We start from the raw sequence: 17,565 nt of genomic DNA on the forward strand, positions 1-17,565 counted from the left end.
TGTTGCTGTGTGTGACATCCAGCAACAACCTGGCCCCTGCTGTGAGGTCGTTGGTTGTTGCTGAATGTCCTGGGCCATTTTTTAGTTGTTGCTGTCCTGCTGTGAAGCACAGATCGCTGTGTGTGACAGCGAGACAGCAACAACTAATGTGCAGTGAGCAGGGAGCCAGCTTCTGCTGAGGCTGGTAACTAATGTAAACATCGGGTAACCAAGAAGCCCTGTCCTTGGTTACCCGATATTTACCTTTGATACCAGCCTCCTCCGCTCTCACTGCCTGTGCTGCCGGCTCCTGCTCTGTGCACAGATAGCTGCAGCACACATCAGGCAATTAACCCGATGTGTGCTGTAACTAGGAGAGCAAGGAGCCAGCGCTCAGTGTGCGCTGCTCCCTGCTCTGTGCACATGTAGCTGCAGCACACATCGGGTTAATTAACCTGATGTGTGCTGTAACTAGGAGACTGGGGGCTGGTCACTGGTTGCTGGGGAGCTCACCAGCAACTCGTGTAGCCACGCTCCAGCGATCCCTGCCAGGTCAGGTTGCTGGTGGGATCGCTGGAGCGTCGCAGTGTGACAGCTCACCAGCAACCTCCTAGCAACTTACCAGCGATCCCTATCGTTGTTGGGATCGCTGGTAAGTTGCTTAGTGTGACTGGACCTTTACTCTCTGTAGTTCAATTCTGAGTGTTTAATAGTGCAAATAAAAATTATTAGGTTTCATAATCAACTGTTTTAATATTTTTATTTGTGTAAAACAATTAGATTTGCAAAAAGACAAAGTTTTGCTTGTGTACAACTTGATTAAAAAATCTGATTTTAATCAAATGATTTAAATCAAAAAAATCTGATTTAAATCAAAAAAATCTGATTTTTTTGATTTTTTTAAAAAAAATCAAGATTTTTATCCACCCTGAATCACGGGCCATGGAGAACAGAGCCCGGATTGCACTTAGACAACCCATGTGTGCCGTGATTCACGGCACACGGAGGGACATGTGCATGTTTTACACGCCAGTGAAAAACGTCACTGTTTTTCACTGACGTGTGAAACGGGCCTAAAAGTGAGAATATTGTTGGTACAGCAACATTTTGGGTGAAGTAGCTGTAGATTCAAAATGCTTAATATACTCCTGAATAAAATCCTTGAGGGGTGCAGATTCCAAAATGGGGTCACTTGTGGGGGTTTTCTGACTTATAGGTACCCAAGGGGCTCTGCTAATGTGACATGGTGCGCGAAGTTTATTTCAACTTTTCCAAAATTCAAATGGTGCTCCTTCCATTCCAAGCCCTCCCATTTATCCAAACAGAATGTGGAGAAGGAAATGACATCACAGGTTTTTTTTTCCCAAAGGTCTGTGTTCAACCAACTTTATTAACACTGACAAGTCTTAAAAAACGCACCTAATAAAACGCCTGAAAAACGCATGCGTTTTCGATGCCTTTTTCTCAAAAAAGCATTGTTTACAATTCTTCCCTCTGCCAGAGGGTGCGTTTTTTTCCGCGCGGAAAAAAAAAGCAACGTGTGCACATACCCTTATATCTGTGAATTCATGATACTGTTAATGAAATGTATCTCTCTATATCAGCAGCTCTACAGCCCCACTTAAGAGCACTGCCACCACTAAGTAAATTAATTTATCTAAATTTATGGTGCCTACAGTTAAACATATAACTAAAGAGGAATGGAAAGGACAGGGGACAAAGTGGCAATGAGGAAGGCATTGTGGTTATGAGAAGGGTGAGTCTTGAATGTAGGTGGCATCGAAAGGGGCAGTAGGGCACTACTAGCTGGCAAGAGGATAAGGCCAGGGCCACACGGGGACTAATCCGATCCTCACATGGCACTCGGCTCACACTGGCCGCACAGCAGGAGCCGAGTGTCACTGAGACAGAGGTCTGATCATGCGATTTGACCTCAGCTGCGGGGGACGGACCGGCACTGAGGAGGGGAGGTCCAGCGCTGAGGAAGGGCGGGCCGGCACGGGGGAGGGGAGGGATTTAGCTCCCTTTCTCCTCCGTAGCCGACTATTGCCTTTCTTGCCCTGCACTTGCGGTATACCAATCTACCGCGAGTGCAGTGCGATGTTTCTCTTGCCCCATAGACTTGAATGGGTGCGAGAGGAAGAGTCTCGCATTACAGTCGCAGCATGCCCCAATTGGACCGACAAAATAATCGCTCATGGGTGCTAACACATAGGCTAATATTTGTCCGAGTAGAATGTGATATTTTCTTCAGCGCTCTATTGGGAGACCCAGACGATTGGGGTATAGCTACTGCCCTCTGGAGGCCACACAAAGCACTACATCAAAAGTGCAAGGCCCCTCCTCCTCTGGCTATACCCCCCCCGTGGTATCACGGGTTCTCCAGTTTTAGCTTTGTGTGCGAAGGAGGTCAGACATCCACGCATAGCTCCACAGATTTTAGTCAGCAGTAGCTGCTGACTATGTCGGATGGAAGAAAAGAGGACACATATAGTGTCCCCAGCATGCTCCCTTCTCACCCCTGGATGGTGTTGTAAGGTTGAGGTACCTATTGCTGGTACAGGGCTGGAGCCTGACATGCTGCTTTCCTTCCACATCCCCCTGAGAGGCTCTGTGGAAGTGGGATCCTGCCGGCCTCAAAGCTCTGACGCCGGGCTCCATCCACAGACCCATTTGAACCTGTTGGATACGGAGCTGGAGTACCGTTCAGGGACATGGCCCTGCACCATTACAGGTACTCTGTGTCCCCGTACACACAGGCACAGCACACTCCAGGCTTGCTGGGTGTGCTAGTGCGCCGGGGACAGTAATGGGTTACAGTCACTGCAGCTTTGCTGAGTGACTTTGTGTTTTGGGAACTACCGCGCCGGACGCTCCGGGAGCGGCGGCGCGGCTGGGACTTGTAGTTCGCCGGGGACTGGGCGCCGACCGCGCTTTTACGGCGGCGGCGCTTATAAATACAGTCCCCGGCTTCGGCGGCCTAGGGCCGCTTCGTTCCCGCCCCCTCCCTGTCACTCAGGGAAGGGGACAGGCGCTGAGCAATCAGCAGCGCCGAGGGCTGGAGCCTTTTTACATGCTCCAGCCCTCTCACTGCACACTGTCGGGCGCCGGATTCCCGCTCTGCCTTGGGGGCACGCCCACGGCCCGCCCCTCCTCACATGAGCTGGGGAAGAAGCCGGCAGCCATTACTGAAGTCCGAGCTCGGATTTTCAGCAACCAGGCAGGACGGTGGCGATCATACACCCGCTGATAGGCGGGCGGTAAGCGGCACACATAGTGCTGAACACAGATAAATGCAGTGTGTACATGTGTTGTTTTTAACTGCACAGGTCGCTATATGCCCGCTTGGGGAGCGACACATTAGCAGCAGGAAAGCAGGTGTGCTAAGGCACAGGCTTTCTAGGCTACTTGTATCGCAGACTGAGATGCTCATTTGTGTTTTTGTGTTGTACATTCCACTGTACAGTCGCTAGTCTTAGCTATATTCTCCTGGAAGGGCTAGACTACAGCAGCAGAAAACCAAGGGTGCTGGGGCACAGGTTTTTTTTTTTTTTTTTTTCTATGCTGCTTGTATTGCATGGGCTGCAGTGTGCATTTGTACTGGTGCTTGTATGCTATACATTGCACTGTATGGTCACTCTTCTGGGCCATATTCCCCTAGATGACTAGTCTACAGCAGCAGTAGAGCTGGGGTGCCACGGCACAGGCTTCTACGCTGCTTGTATTGCATGTGCTGCAGTGGTCATTTGTACTTGTGCTGGTATGCTATACATTGCACTGTACGGTCGCCATTCTTGGCGCTATAATCCTAGATGGCTAGTCGGCAGCAGCATATAAGCAACACAGGCTTTCAATGCTGTTTTTACTGCATGTGATACTGTTCCACGGCACTGACCCCCATTGTCTGCAATGCTCTCCTGTAGCACTTGGTCAGCCGGGGTCTCTCCTAGACGTGGCCAAAGGAACCACCTGTCAACCCTGTCCAAGGACAGGGACAGAGTTGCAGTTTTTGGCTGATATATTGTCATCAGACAGGCCATGCGCAATCTGGTTCATTGCTCCCTGGCCACCCTCATTGGGAATAAAATCGGTGCTCCGGGGGGGTCCCAGGAGGACTCTCGGTATGGTGAGGCAGACGTAGCTCATCAGGACTTTGATCCTGACACCGCTCTCAATCCGGATACACCGGATGGTGACGCCATAAGGAATGATCCTATAGCGTCCATCAATGGAATGTTGGATCTTTCTCCCTCAGCTCCCCCAGCGGAGGAGTCAGCTTCACAGCAGGAGAAGTCCCATTCCAGTAGCTCAAACGTATATTGAGTATTTTTCTGGCCACGCTGAATTCAGAGAAGCAGTCCAGGAACACCACGCTTACCAGATAAGCGTTTTCTCCAAACGTATTAAGGATACACGTTATCCCCTTCCCCCTGACGTGGTCAAGCGCTGGACCCAGGGTCCAAAGGTGGATTCTCCAATCTCCAGGCTTGCGGCTAAAGCCATAGTTGCAGTGGAGATGGGACTTCACTTAAAGATGCCATTGACTGACAGATGGACTCTGATTGAAATCTGTCTATGAGGCTATCGGCGTGTCGGTTGCTCCGGCATTCACAGCCGTAGGGGCACCCTAAGCTTTCAGCTGTTCTTGACGCAGCTGGTATTGAGCATATGTACATCTATGCCGCAGGGGCGTCCGTAACCTCGCAATGTCTGCATTGCGACTTACCCTATTGATGCTGTCCTGGAAGGACAGTCGAGGTTTCGGTCCTTCCCAAGCTCGGGCAGGTCCCACTTGTCCTCGTCCAAAAGGGCTGAAAAGCCTCAGAGGGGCTCAGCTTCCGGCCGGGCTCAATCACGCCCAAGGAAGGCAGCCGGAGGAACCGCTACCAAGGCGGTCTCCTCATGGCTCTCAGCTCTCTCATCTCTCCGCATCCACGGTCGATGGCAGACTCGCTCGCCTTTGGCGACATTTAGCTGCCACAGGTCACAGACCGGTGGGTGAGGGACATTGTGCCCACGTGCACAGGACAGAGTTCGGTTCTCGTCCTCCGACTCGATTCTTCAGACCGTCCCCACCTCCCCACCGAGCCGATGCTCTTCTGCAGGCAGAAGGAGTGGTAATCCCTGTTCCTCTTCAGGAACAAGACACGGTTTTTTCTCCAATCTGGTTGTGGTGCCAAAAAAGGATGGCTCTTTCCGTTCCGTTCTGGACCTAAAACTGCTCAACAAGCACGTGGAGGCCAGGCGGTTCCGGATGAAACCCTCCGCTCCGCCATTGCCTCAATGTCTCAAGGAAATTTCCTAGCATCAATAGACATCAAAGATGCTTATCTCCACGTGCCGATTGCTACAGAGCACCAATGTTTTTCTACGTTTCGTGATAGGTGACGACCATCTTCAGTGCGTAGCTCTGCCATTCGGTCTGGCGACAGCCCCACGGGTGTTCACCAAGGTCATGGCGGCAGGGGTAGCAGTCTTGCACTCACAGGGACACTCTGTGATCCCTTACTTGGATGATCTACTTGGCAAGGCACCCTCTCAAGAGGCATGCCAACTCAGCCTGAATGTTGCGCTGGAGACTCTCCAGACGTTTGGGTGGCTCATCAACTTCTCAAAGCCAAACCTGTCACCGACCCAATCACTAACGTATCTTGGCAGGATTTTCATACCCTCTCAGCGCTAGTGAAGCTTCCGCTGGACAAGCAGCGGTCACTACAGACTGGGGTGCAGACTCTCCTTCAAGGTCAGTCGCACTCCTTAAGACGCCTCATGCACTTCCTCGGGAAGATGAGCAATGGAGGCGGTTCCGTTTACGCAGTTTCAGCTGCGTCCACTTCAATGGGACATTCTCCGCCAATGGGACGGGAAGTCAACATCCCTGAACAGGAAAGTATCCCTTTCACAGACGGCCAAGGACTCTCTGTAATGGTGGCTTCTTCCCACCTCATTATCACAGGGAAGATCCTTCCTACCACCGTCTTGGGCGGTGGTCACGACAGATGCGAGTCTGTTAGGGTGGGGAGCAGTTTTTTCTCCACCACAGGGCTCAGGGTACGTGGACTCAGCAGGAGTCCACCCTTCAGATCAATGTTCTGGAAATCAGAGCAGTGTATCTTGCCCTTATAGCCTTCCAGCAGTGGCTGGAAGGAAGGCAGATCCGAATTCAGTCGGACAACTCCACAGCGGTGGCATACGTCAACCACCAAGGGGGGACACGCAGTCGGCAAGCCTTCCAGGAAGTCCGGCGGATTCTGATGTGGGTGGACGCCACGGCCTCCACCATATTCGCAGTTCACATCCCCGGCGTAGAAAATTGGGAAGCAGACTTCCTCAGTGGCCAGGGCATGGACGCAGGGGAATGGTTCCTTCACCCGGACGTGTTTCAGGAAATCTGTCGCCGATGGAGAAGGCCGGACGTCGACCTAATGGCGTCCCGGCACAACAACAAGGTCCCAACCTTCATGGCACGGTCTCGCGATCAAAGAGCTCTGGCGGCAGACGCCTTAGTGCAAGATTGGTCGCAGTTCCGGCTCCCTTATGTGTTTCCACCTCTGGCACTCTTGCCCAGAGTGCTACGCAAGATCAGATCCGATTGCAGCCGCGTCATACTCGTCGCCCCAGACTGGCCGAGGAGGGCGTGGTATCCGGATCTGTGGCATCTCACGGTCGGCCAACCGTGGGCACTACCAGACCGACCAGACTTACTGTTCCAAGGGCCGTTTTTCCATCGGAATTCTGCGGCCCTGAACCTGACTGTGTGGCCATTGAGTCCTGGATCCTAGCGTCTTCAGGATTATCCCAAGGGGTCGTTGCCACCATGAGACAGGCTAGGAAGCCCACGTCTGCTAAGATCTACCACAGAACGTGGAGGATATTCTTATCCTGGTGCTTTGCTCAGGGAGTGTCTCCCTGGCCATTTGCATTGCCTACCTTTCTATCTTTCCTGCAATCTGGGTTAGAAAAAAGGTTTGTCGCTCGGCCCCCCTTAAAGGTCAGGTCTCGGTGCTATCCGTCTTTTTTCAGAGGCGTTTGGCGCGCCTTCCTAAGGTGCGCACGTTCCTACAGGGGGTTTGCCATATCGTACCCCCGTACAAGCGGCCGTTAGATCCATGGGATCTGAACAGGGTACTAGTTGTCCTCCAGAAGCCGCCCTTCGAGCTTCTGAGGGAGGTTTCACTTTCTAGACTATCACAGAAAGTGGCTTTTCTGGTAGCGATCACATCTCTTCGGAGAGTGTCTGAGCTGGCAGCGCTGTCATCCAAGGCTCCCTTCCTGGTCTTCCACCAGGACAAGGTAGTGCTGCGCCCCATTCAGGAGTTTCTCCCGAAGGTGGTATCCTTTTTTCATCTTAATCAGGATATCTCTTTGCCTTCGTTTTGTCCTCATGCAGTTCATCGGTATGAGAAGGATTTACTTTTGTTAGATCTGGTGAGAGCACTCAGAATCTACATTTCCCGCACGGCGCCCTTGCGCCGTTCGGATGCACTCTTTGTCCTTGTCGCTGGTAAGCCCAAAGGGTCGCAGGCTTCTAAGGTCACCCTGGCTCGATGGATCAAAGAACCAATTCTTGAAGCCTACCGTTCTGCTGAGCTTCCGGTTCCATCAAGGCTGAAGGCCCATCCTACCAGAGCCGTGGGTGCGTCCTGGGCATTGCGACACCAGGCTTCGGCTCAACAAGTGTGCCAGGCAGCCACCTGGTCCAGCCTGCGCACTTGCACCAAGCATTATCAGGTGCATACCTATGCTTCGGCGGATGCCAGCTTAGGTGGAAGAGTCCTGCAGGAGGCAGTGACACCCCCGTAGGGGAGGGCTGTTTTTGCAGCTCTAACATGAGGTATTTTTTTACCCACCCAGGGACAGCTTTTGGACGTCCCAATCGTCTGGGTCTCCCAATAGAGCGCTGAAGAAGAAGGGAATTTTGTTACTTACCGTAAATTCCTTTTCTTCTAGCTCTTATTGGGAGACCCAGCACCCGCCCTGTTGTCCTTCGGGATGTTTTTTTGTTGATTGCGGGTACACATGTTGTTCATCTTGAACGGTTTTTCAGTTCTCCGATGTTATTCGGAGTTAATTTGTTTAAACCAGTTATTGGCTTCCTCCTTCTTGCTTTGGCACTAAAACTGGAGAACCCGTGATACCACGGGGGGGGGTATAGCCAGAGGAGGAGGGGCCTTGCACTTTTGATGTAGTGCTTTGTGTGGCCTCCAGAGGGCAGTAGCTATACCCCAATCGTCTGGGTCTCCCAATAAGAGCTAGAAGAAAAGGAATTTACGGTAAGTAACAAAATTCCCTTCTTATCGCATTGCACTCGGTCTGATTTTCATGCCGTGTGGCTTAGGCCTAACGCCTCACTTCTTATACTGAAGATATGAAATCATAAACAGATTTGTTTCTGTATAAATTGTTTAATTATTCTTATTTTCTCCACAGTCCAAATAAACCAGAAGAAGGCTCAAATAGCTATAGAGACCAGCTCAATGGCCGTGTCCAAGGGCCAGCACCCAGACTCCAGGACCGTCATCTCCAAACTGTCTGCAAACGCAGCAGAGTTTTATCCCTCCGGATACTTTGCAGATGGCAATGTAGGTATTAAGTGACGTGCGGCTGTGTCTGCTCCTGTAGTTATGTTATGTGATTGTCATCTGCCGCTGTCATTATTACACACTTTCATGGTGCCTGATGCCTACGCTCATGGGGGCCAAGATTTTACACTTGTCAGGCTGCTTGTGCGGGCTCTGCTACTGTTTCTACACACAGGAGCCAACAGTGACTGTAAGGACTCGCTGACCCCGGTGTATAACTCTGATGAGGACCTGATGTTTTATAGGCTATGCTTTGGCCCAATGTAATACAATGGGGCAGTGCAGACTATTGCTTCTTTCTTCAGCGCTCTATTGGGAGACCCAGACGATTGGGGTATAGCTACTGCCTCCGGAGGCCACACAAAGCACTACACCAAAAAGTGCAAGGCCCCTCCCCTTCTGGCTATACCCCCCCGTGGTATCACGGGTTCTCCAGTTTTTCAAGCTTTGTGCGAAGGAGGTCAGACATCCATACATAGCTCCACAGATTTTAGTCAGCAGTAGCTGCTGACTATTTCGGATGGAAGAAAAGAGGGCCCATATAGGGCCCCCAGCATGCTCCCGTCTCACCCGTGGATGGTGTTGTACGGTTGAGGTACCTATTGCTGGTACAGGGGCTGGAGCCCCACATGCTGCTTTCCTTCCACATCCCCTTGTAGGGCTCTGTGGAAGTGGGATCCTGCCGGCTTCTAAGCTCTGACGCAGGGCTCCATCCACAGACCCAGTTGAACCTGATGGATATGGAGCAGGAGTACAATCAGGGACAAGGCCCTGCATCATACAGGTACTCTGTGTCCCCGGCAGGCACAGACACACTCCGGGCTGGCTGGGTGTTGTAGTGCGCCGGGGACCGTAACGTTGGAGTTAGTGTTCCTACAGTTTACTGGGGGACTTTGTGTTGTGGGAACGCAGCGCCGACCCCCACTGGATCGGGCGGCGCTGCTGTGACTTGTGGTGCGCCGGGGACACGCCGACCGCGCTTTTACGGCGGCGGCGTTTATAACTTTAGTCCCCGGCTTTTTGCGGCCTAGCTCCGCTTCGTTCCCGCCCCCACCCTGTCAATCAGGGTAGGGGAGAGACGCTGTTTCGCAGCAGCGACGAGGGCTGGAGCCTGATTTACATGCTCCAGCCCTCTCACTAGGCACAGAGGGAAGCAGGCTTCCCGCTCTTAGCCAGGAACGCCCAGGGCCCGCCCCCCCTCCTCTCCCAGGACGCCGGCAGCCATTACATGCAGTCTGGCTGGAGGAAGGACGCAAGGCTCTGGGAGACCTGGACTAGGGGGCTTTTGGCGACCACACACCCGCTCTTAAGCGGGCGGTAAGCGGCATTTCAGCTGGCCCCTCTAGTGCCTCAGTGTGTATTGGTGTACTGTGTCACCAGATATATATATTTATTTATTTCTTGCACTGTGAGGTCGCTTCCTGGCTGGATACCCAGATCGCTCTGAGGAAGCAGCAACATGTCATCCACAAAACGCAAGGCTGCCAAGGCTAGGGCTGTGTACACTGCGTGTGCTGCATGTGGGGCTGCTCTACCAGCAGGCTCCGATGACCCCCATTGTGTGCAATGCTCCGATCCGGTGCTGCTTCGCCAGCCGGAGTCCGGAGAGGTAGTGACCCAGGCTGAGACGCTTGTAAGTTCTGCCCCGGCGCCAGGGACAGACTTTGCAGTTTTTGCTGATAGAATGTCTGTGACTATGACAAAAATCCTTGAAACTTTGCAATCCATGTCTGGGGCTCAGTCTTTGGACTCGGCGAGGTCTCTGTCCTCTGGCCCCCCTCAGCTGGATCCAATCCAGACTACAAGGGGGTCCCCGGCTTCACAAGCTGAGGATTATGACTCAGATGATAGCCCCAGCCACCCTAAGCGAGCTCGCTGGGAAAGACCCTCAACGTCATCACACTGCTCAGGGTCTCAGCGCAATCAGTCTCCCTGTGAGGTGTCTGAAGAGTGATCAGGAATCCACTCCTGGAACCCCTCTCAACCTGGATACCCCTGATGGGGACGCCATGGTAAACGACCTCATCTCAGCCATCAATAGGCTGTTAGATATTTCTCCCCCAGCCCCTTCAGCAGAAGAGGCAGCTGCAGAGCAGGAGAAGTTTCGTTTCCTCTATCCCAAGCGTAAATTGAGTGCTTTGTTGGATCACTCTGACTTCAGAGAATCAATCCAGAAACACGACGCTCACCCAGAAAGACGTTTCTCTAAACGTTCTAGGGATACACGTTATCCTTTCCCCCCTGATGTGGTCAAGCGCTGGACCCAGTGTCCAAAGGTAGACCCCCCGATTTCCAAACTTGCAGCTAGATCCATAGTTGCAGTGGAGGATGGCGCTTCACTTAAAGATGCCAATGACAGACAGATGGACCTTTGGTTAAAATCTGTCTATGAAGCTATCGGCGCGTCGTTTGCTCCGGCATTCGCAGCCGTATGGGCTCTCCAGGCTATTTCAGCTGGTTTAGCAAAAGTGGATGCTATCATACATCCAGCAGTGCCACAAGTGGCGTCCCTTACCTCGCAGATGTCTGCGTTTGCGTCTTACGCTATCAATGCGGTCCTAGAATCTACCAGCCGCACCTCAATGGCGTCCGCCAATTCGGTAGTTTTGCGCAGAGCCTTGTGGTTAAGGGACTGGAAGGCAGATGCTGGTTCCAAAAAATGTTTAACCAGCTTGCCTTTATCTAGAGATAGACTGTTTGGCGAGCCATTGGCTGACATCATTAAGCAGTCCAAGGGTAAAGACTCTTCTTTACCCCAGCCCAGAACAAGCAAACCTCAGCAGAAAAAGTGGCAGCAGAGGTTTCAGTCCTTTCGAGGTTCGGGCAAGACACCATTTACCTCGTCCAAAGGGTCTCAGAGGACGCAAAGAAACTCAGATTCCTGGCGGGCTCACGCACGCCCCAAGAAAGCAAATGGAGGAACCGCTTCCAAAGCGGCTACCTCATGACTTCCAGCCCCCTCCCGCCGAATCTCCGGTCGGGGGCAGGCTCTCCCGCTTTTGCGACATTTGGCTGTCACAGGTCAAGGACCGGTGGGTGACAGACATTTTGTCTCGCGGGTACAGAATCGAGTTCAGTTCTCGTCCTCCAGCCCGATTCTTCAGAACCTCCCCACATCCAGACCGAGCAGATGCTCTGCGGCAGGCGGTGGACTCCCTAAGAGCGGAAGGAGTAGTGATCCCTGTCCCTCCTCAGGAACAGGGTCGAGGGTTTTACTCCAATCTCTTTGTGGTTCCAAAAAAGGACGGCTCATTCCGTCCTGTTCTGGACCTAAAACTGCTCAACAAACATGTGCACGCCAGGCGGTTCCGGATGGAAACCCTACGATCTGTCATTGCCTCAATGTCTCGAGGAGACTTCCTTGCCTCAATAGACATCAAAGATGCTTATCTCCACGTGCCAATTGCTACAGAACATCAACGTTTTCTACGTTTTGTGATAGGAGACGACCATCTTCAGTTCGTAGCTCTGCCATTCGGTCTGGCGACAGCCCCACGGGTCTTCACCAAGGTCATGGCGGCAGTGGTAGCAGTCTTGCACTCTCAGGGACACTCGGTGATCCCTTACCTAGACGATCTACTGGTCAAGGCACCCTCTCAAGAGACATGCCAACTCAGCCTGAATGCTACGCTGGAGACTCTACAGTCTTTCGGATGGATCATCAACTTTCCAAAGTCGATCCTGTCACCGACCCAATCACTCACGTATCTTGGCATGGAGTTCCATACTCTAGCAGCGATAGTGAAGCTTCCGCTGAACAAACAGCGATCACTACAAACAGGGGTGCAATCTCTCCTTCAGGGTCAGTCGCACCCCTTGCGGCGCCTCATGCACTTCCTAGGGAAGATGGTGGCAGCCATGGAAGCAGTTCCATTTGCGCAGTTTCATCTGCGCCCACTTCAATGGGACATTCTCCGCCAATGGGACGGAAAGTCAACGTCACTAGACAGGAAAGTCTCCCTTTCCCAGACGGCCAAGGACTCTCTACAATGGTGGCTCCTTCCCACCTCATTGTCTCAGGGAAGATCCTTCCTGCCCCCATCCTGGGCAGTGGTCACGACAGATGCGAGTCTGTCAGGGTGGGGAGCAGTTTTTCTCCACCACAGGACTCAGGGAACGTGGACTCCGCAGGAGTCCACCCTTCAGATCAATGTTCTGGAAATCAGGGCAGTGTATCTTGCCCTACTAGCCTTCCAACAGTGGCTGGAAGGAAAGCAGATCCGAATCCAGTCGGACAACTCCACAGCGGTGGCATACATCAACCACCAAGGAGGGACGCGCAGTCGGCAAGCCTTCCAAGAAGTCCGGCGCATTCTAATGTGGGTGGAAGACACAGCATCCACCATATCCGCGGTTCACATCCCAGGCGTCGAAAACTGGGAAGCAGACTTCCTCAGTCGCCAGGGCATGGACGCAGGGGAATGGTCCCTTCACCCGGACGCGTTTCAGGAAATCTGTCGCCGCTGGGGAGTGCCGGACTTCGACCTAATGGCGTCCCGGCACAACAACAAGGTCCCGGCATTTATGGCGAGGTCGCGCGATCAAAGAGCTCTGGCGGCAGACGCCTTAGTACAAGATTGGTCGCAGTTCCGGCTCCCATACGTATTCCCGCCTCTGGCACTCTTGCCCAGAGTCTTACGCAAGATCAGATCCGATTGCAGCCGCGTCATACTCGTCGCCCCAGACTGGCCGAGGAGATCGTGGTATCCGGATCTGTGGCATCTCACGGTCGGCCGACCGTGGTCACTTCCAGACAGACCAGACTTACTGTCCCAAGGGCCGTTTTTCCATCAGAATTCTGCGGCCCTGAACCTGACTGTGTGGCCATTGAGTCCTGGATCCTAGCGTCTGCAGGATTATCCCAAGGAGTTGTAGCCACAATGAGACAGGCTAGAAAGTCGACTTCTGCTAAGATCTACCACAGAACGTGGAAGATTTTCTTATCCTGGTGTTCCGCTCAGGGAGTGTCTCCCTGGCCATTTGCATTGCCCACTTTTCTTTCTTTCCTGCAATCGGGGTTAGAAAAGGGCTTGTCGCTCAGCTCCCTTAAAGGGCAAGTATCGGCAATATCCGTGTTTTTTCAGAAGCGTCTAGCACGTCTTCCTAAGGTGCGCACGTTCCTGCAGGGGGTCTGTCATATTGTGCCCCCGTACAGGCGGCCGTTAGATCCATGGGATCTGAACAGGGTACTAGTTGCTCTCCAGAAGCCGCCTTTCGAGCCTCTGAAGGAAGTTTCCTTTTCTCGCCTGTCACAGAAAGTGGCGTTTCTTGTTGCGATCACATCGCTTCGGCGAGTGTCGGAGCTGGCAGCTCTGTCATCCAAGGCTCCCTTCCTGGTGTTCCACCAGGACAAGGTAGTGCTGCGCCCCATTCCGGAGTTTCTCCCTAAGGTCGTCTCCTCGTTTCATCTTAATCAGGATATATCCTTGCCTTCCTTTTGTCCTCATCCGGTTCACCGGTATGAAAAGGACTTACGTTTGCTGGATCTGGTGAGAGCACTCAGAATCTACATTTCCCACACGGCGCCCATGCGCCGTTCCGATGCACTTTTTGTCCTTGTCGCTGGTCCGCGCAAGGGGTTGCAGGCTTCTAAAGCCACCCTGGCTCGATGGATCAAAGAACCAATTCTAGAGGCCTACCGTTCTGCGGGGCTTCCGGTTCCTTCAGGGCTAAAAGCCCACTCAACCAGAGCTGTGGGTGCGTCCTGGGCATTACGACACCAGGCTTCGGCTCAACAAGTGTGCCAGGCAGCTACCTGGTCGAGTCTGCACACTTTCACCAAGCATTATCAGGTGCATACCTATGCTTCGGCGGATGCCAGCTTAGGTAGAAGAGTCCTGCAGGCGGCAGTGACACCCCCGTAGGGGAGGGCTGTTTTGCAGCTCTAACATGAGGTATTTCTTTACCCACCCAGGGACAGCTTTTGGACGTCCCAATCGTCTGGGTCTCCCAATAGAGCGCTGAAGAAGAAGGGAATTTTGTTACTTACCGTAAATTCCTTTTCTTTTAGCTTTTATTGGGAGACCCAGCACCCGCCCTGTTGTCCTTCGGGATTTTTTTGTGGTTTGCGGGTACACATGTTGTTCATGTTGAACGGTTTTTCAGTTCTCCGATGTTACTCGGAGTTAATTTGTTTAAACCAGTTATTGGCTTTCCTCCTTCTTGCTTTGGCACTAAAACTGGAGAACCCGTGATACCACGGGGGGGTATAGCCAGAAGGGGAGGGGCCTTGCACTTTTTGGTGTAGTGCTTTGTGTGGCCTCCGGAGGCAGTAGCTATACCCCAATCGTCTGGGTCTCCCAATAAGAGCTAGAAGAAAAGGAATTTACGGTAAGTAACAAAATTCCCTTCTTTATGTCGATTTCATATGAAAAATAATTGCAGCATGCTGCGACTGGCAGTGTATATTGGATGGCGCACCCATAAAAGTCTGTGTGCGCGTGGAAATCATCGGACTGCACTGATGATATCGGCGTGCAGTCCAATATATCCCAAGATAGACAGTGGAGAAGATGGAGAATAATCTGTCTACTCCGCATCTGCAGTGCGATTCACACCTTTGAGAGAATTGGATCGCAGAGCTTGGCGCTCAGCTCACACCTGCAGCACATGACGCTCGGCTCGCGCCCGCAGCAGGTGACGCTCGACTCGCGCCCATAGCACATTTTGGGCTGAGTGTCTTTTACATAATGAATCTCATTTTCTGGCACGAAAGGATCATCAGATGCCATACATCAGTGTGAGCATACCCTAATATGCAGATCTTCAGCCTTAAAGATCTCAAATTGTGACATCTAAATGCAGAGGCTGAGGTGGGGGGGGGTTGCATGTCTTCCTTCCTCTCTAACCCATCTGGCTGCTTTATGCTCCTGGACTTTATAATTGCGGCTTCTGAGATTGATGGGGAGACACTTCTCGTCTGTTGCCTGTTAACGCTCTGATGTGCCAGTGCTGACCCAATGGCAGACCTCTTAAAGCAATATGGTTAGGTCTACAAGAGAAGCCACTATAAGGAGATGGCCTCTCGTGTAGCCTATTTATTACGCCAGTGTGTGTCCAATCTGTGTATAATCTTTCTTGTCCCAGTCCTATGAGGAGGATAATGTGGGATATTCGGCTGGCCCGGAGATGACACTGGCAGGATTCGTCCAGGACGCGCTGAACCATCTAACTGAAGAGCCGGGCAGCTTTGAGGTTGAGATCACCCAGTTTACCGATGTCCTGAACAGCTGGGTGACTACAGAAGAGTCCTTACAGGAGCTGGTGGAGCTGATCTATGAGCAGGTACGTGACCGGTTGTGGTTACTGGTAGTTTTCAGAGTGCCTTCTTAATATTGTGCTACAAGTGAATTACTCTATATTTTTGTTTAATACAAAGGCAACATCGGTTCCCAACTTCTCCTATACGGGTGCACGTTTGTGTAATCACTTGTCAAGTAATCTTCAGATAAACCCACCGAACTGGAACTTCAGGCAACTGCTCCTTGAGAGGTAAATTGATAATGTCTGTTGGCGTTTCCGCTGATTTGTTTCTCTTAGTACTTCCCGGTTCCCCTGCATGGATCTGTGGGCAGGCTCACGGCTGTGATTGACAGTTCAGGCTAGAGGCACTGAGAGAACTTCATCATGTCACCGGTGACCCCATAAGGCCGCTCCAGGGCTAATGTCATAGTGGGGCAGCAGGGAGGGGAGGCTACCACTCAAGCCCTGGTGCCATCCTATAGACCTACGTAGGGCCGCAGGGAGTTACTGCACTTCCGCTAACGTATGCTCTCGAGATCCTAGCCATTCTCTGTATGAAGTGAAGAGGAAGACCTGTGCATTTACTGCCACTCCTGAGGGATTGCAGCAGTGGCTATAGCTCCTAGTGACAAGCTGTAAACAGCCAGGGTGAAGAGAGCACTATAGTGGGAGAATGGAGAAATGTTGAGATATTTGGTACATATTGTGGAGACACGGGGGTCAGTGGGTGCTCTATCCGCTGGCCCGGCCGCCTTTAGAAAGACCGCATTGCCCAGGGCTCATCCCAACTGAACATCCAACCTCCTTAACCATGGGCGGAACACTACTCAGACAACACAAGGTGAGGGAATCCCAATATTAAGACTTTATTGGATCCCCAAACAATTAACGGAATATGGCACATAACGAGCAAAACCACAGAATGTAACCGGCAACAGTTTCTCACCCTTCCGCTGGCTCACCAGGGATTAAAATGTCCGTGCCTCAGAGCTTCCAGGGCTACTTACTCCAAGACAGCAGCACCCCGCTTTCGGCGGGCAGCCACCGAGAATGGAATAACACCGGATTTAGGAAGCTGGCTGAGGGCCGCAAAGCCTGTAGTCAGGTGACTGGATTGTCCCAAGCTGGATTCCTTCCTTAGGTAGTCCTTGATATCTCAACCGAATCCTTGCATTCGATGCTGAAGTCCATGTAGTATTATAATCCAGGTTTGGTTATGGCTTGCCAATCGGATCCGCAGGTCTTAGATTGGTATCATGTAGAAAGAGTCAACCCAGGCAATGGATAGTCCTCCTCCTTATACCTCTGAGCTCTCCATTCAGACCATTGAGGTCTTCACGATTGGAGGATAAGACTGGGCTCTAAGTGGCTAGATTTCAAGTTATATACAAAATATCCCTAGTAGTAATTGGCTCTGGCAGAGACGAGAGAGGTTCGCATAATTGATTTGTCTGGGTATCTGACCTTCACTGGCCAAGGCAATTACATGAGTCAACAAGAACTTTAACACTAGACTCCTAAGAGTCTTGTAGAAACAATGAGGGGCTTATCCCCCGTTTATAATCAAACTATCATCATGTCTGACTGAATTTTAAGAAACTTAACCGATGCTAGGCACATACAGTCCATGTCGTCACACATATCATATTTGATCTATTGAGCTTTACACTATGTGATATTTGTTACACTGTTTGGCTCGTCAGGTGCCTTCTGACCCTGTTCACACTGCAGATTCTGACACTCCACCTTATGCTTTAGAGTT

General features: G+C 51.9%; 1 protein-coding gene across 1 annotated transcript in view; it reads left to right on the forward strand.

Annotated features, from left to right (window-relative positions):
- Positions 1–17,565, forward strand: part of PAIP1 (poly(A) binding protein interacting protein 1) — a 90,982-nt gene that overhangs the window by 23,568 nt on the left and 49,849 nt on the right. The window contains exons 2-4 of the mRNA XM_075326778.1: positions 8,410–8,561; positions 15,648–15,845; positions 15,940–16,052. Of these exons, the coding sequence (XP_075182893.1) occupies positions 8,410–8,561; positions 15,648–15,845; positions 15,940–16,052 (463 nt within the window). The remainder of the gene's footprint in view (positions 1–8,409; positions 8,562–15,647; positions 15,846–15,939; positions 16,053–17,565) is intronic.

The sequence above is a fragment of the Anomaloglossus baeobatrachus genome, chromosome 1, assembly GCF_048569485.1.
Source record: "Anomaloglossus baeobatrachus isolate aAnoBae1 chromosome 1, aAnoBae1.hap1, whole genome shotgun sequence".
NCBI lineage: Eukaryota > Metazoa > Chordata > Amphibia > Anura > Aromobatidae > Anomaloglossus > Anomaloglossus baeobatrachus.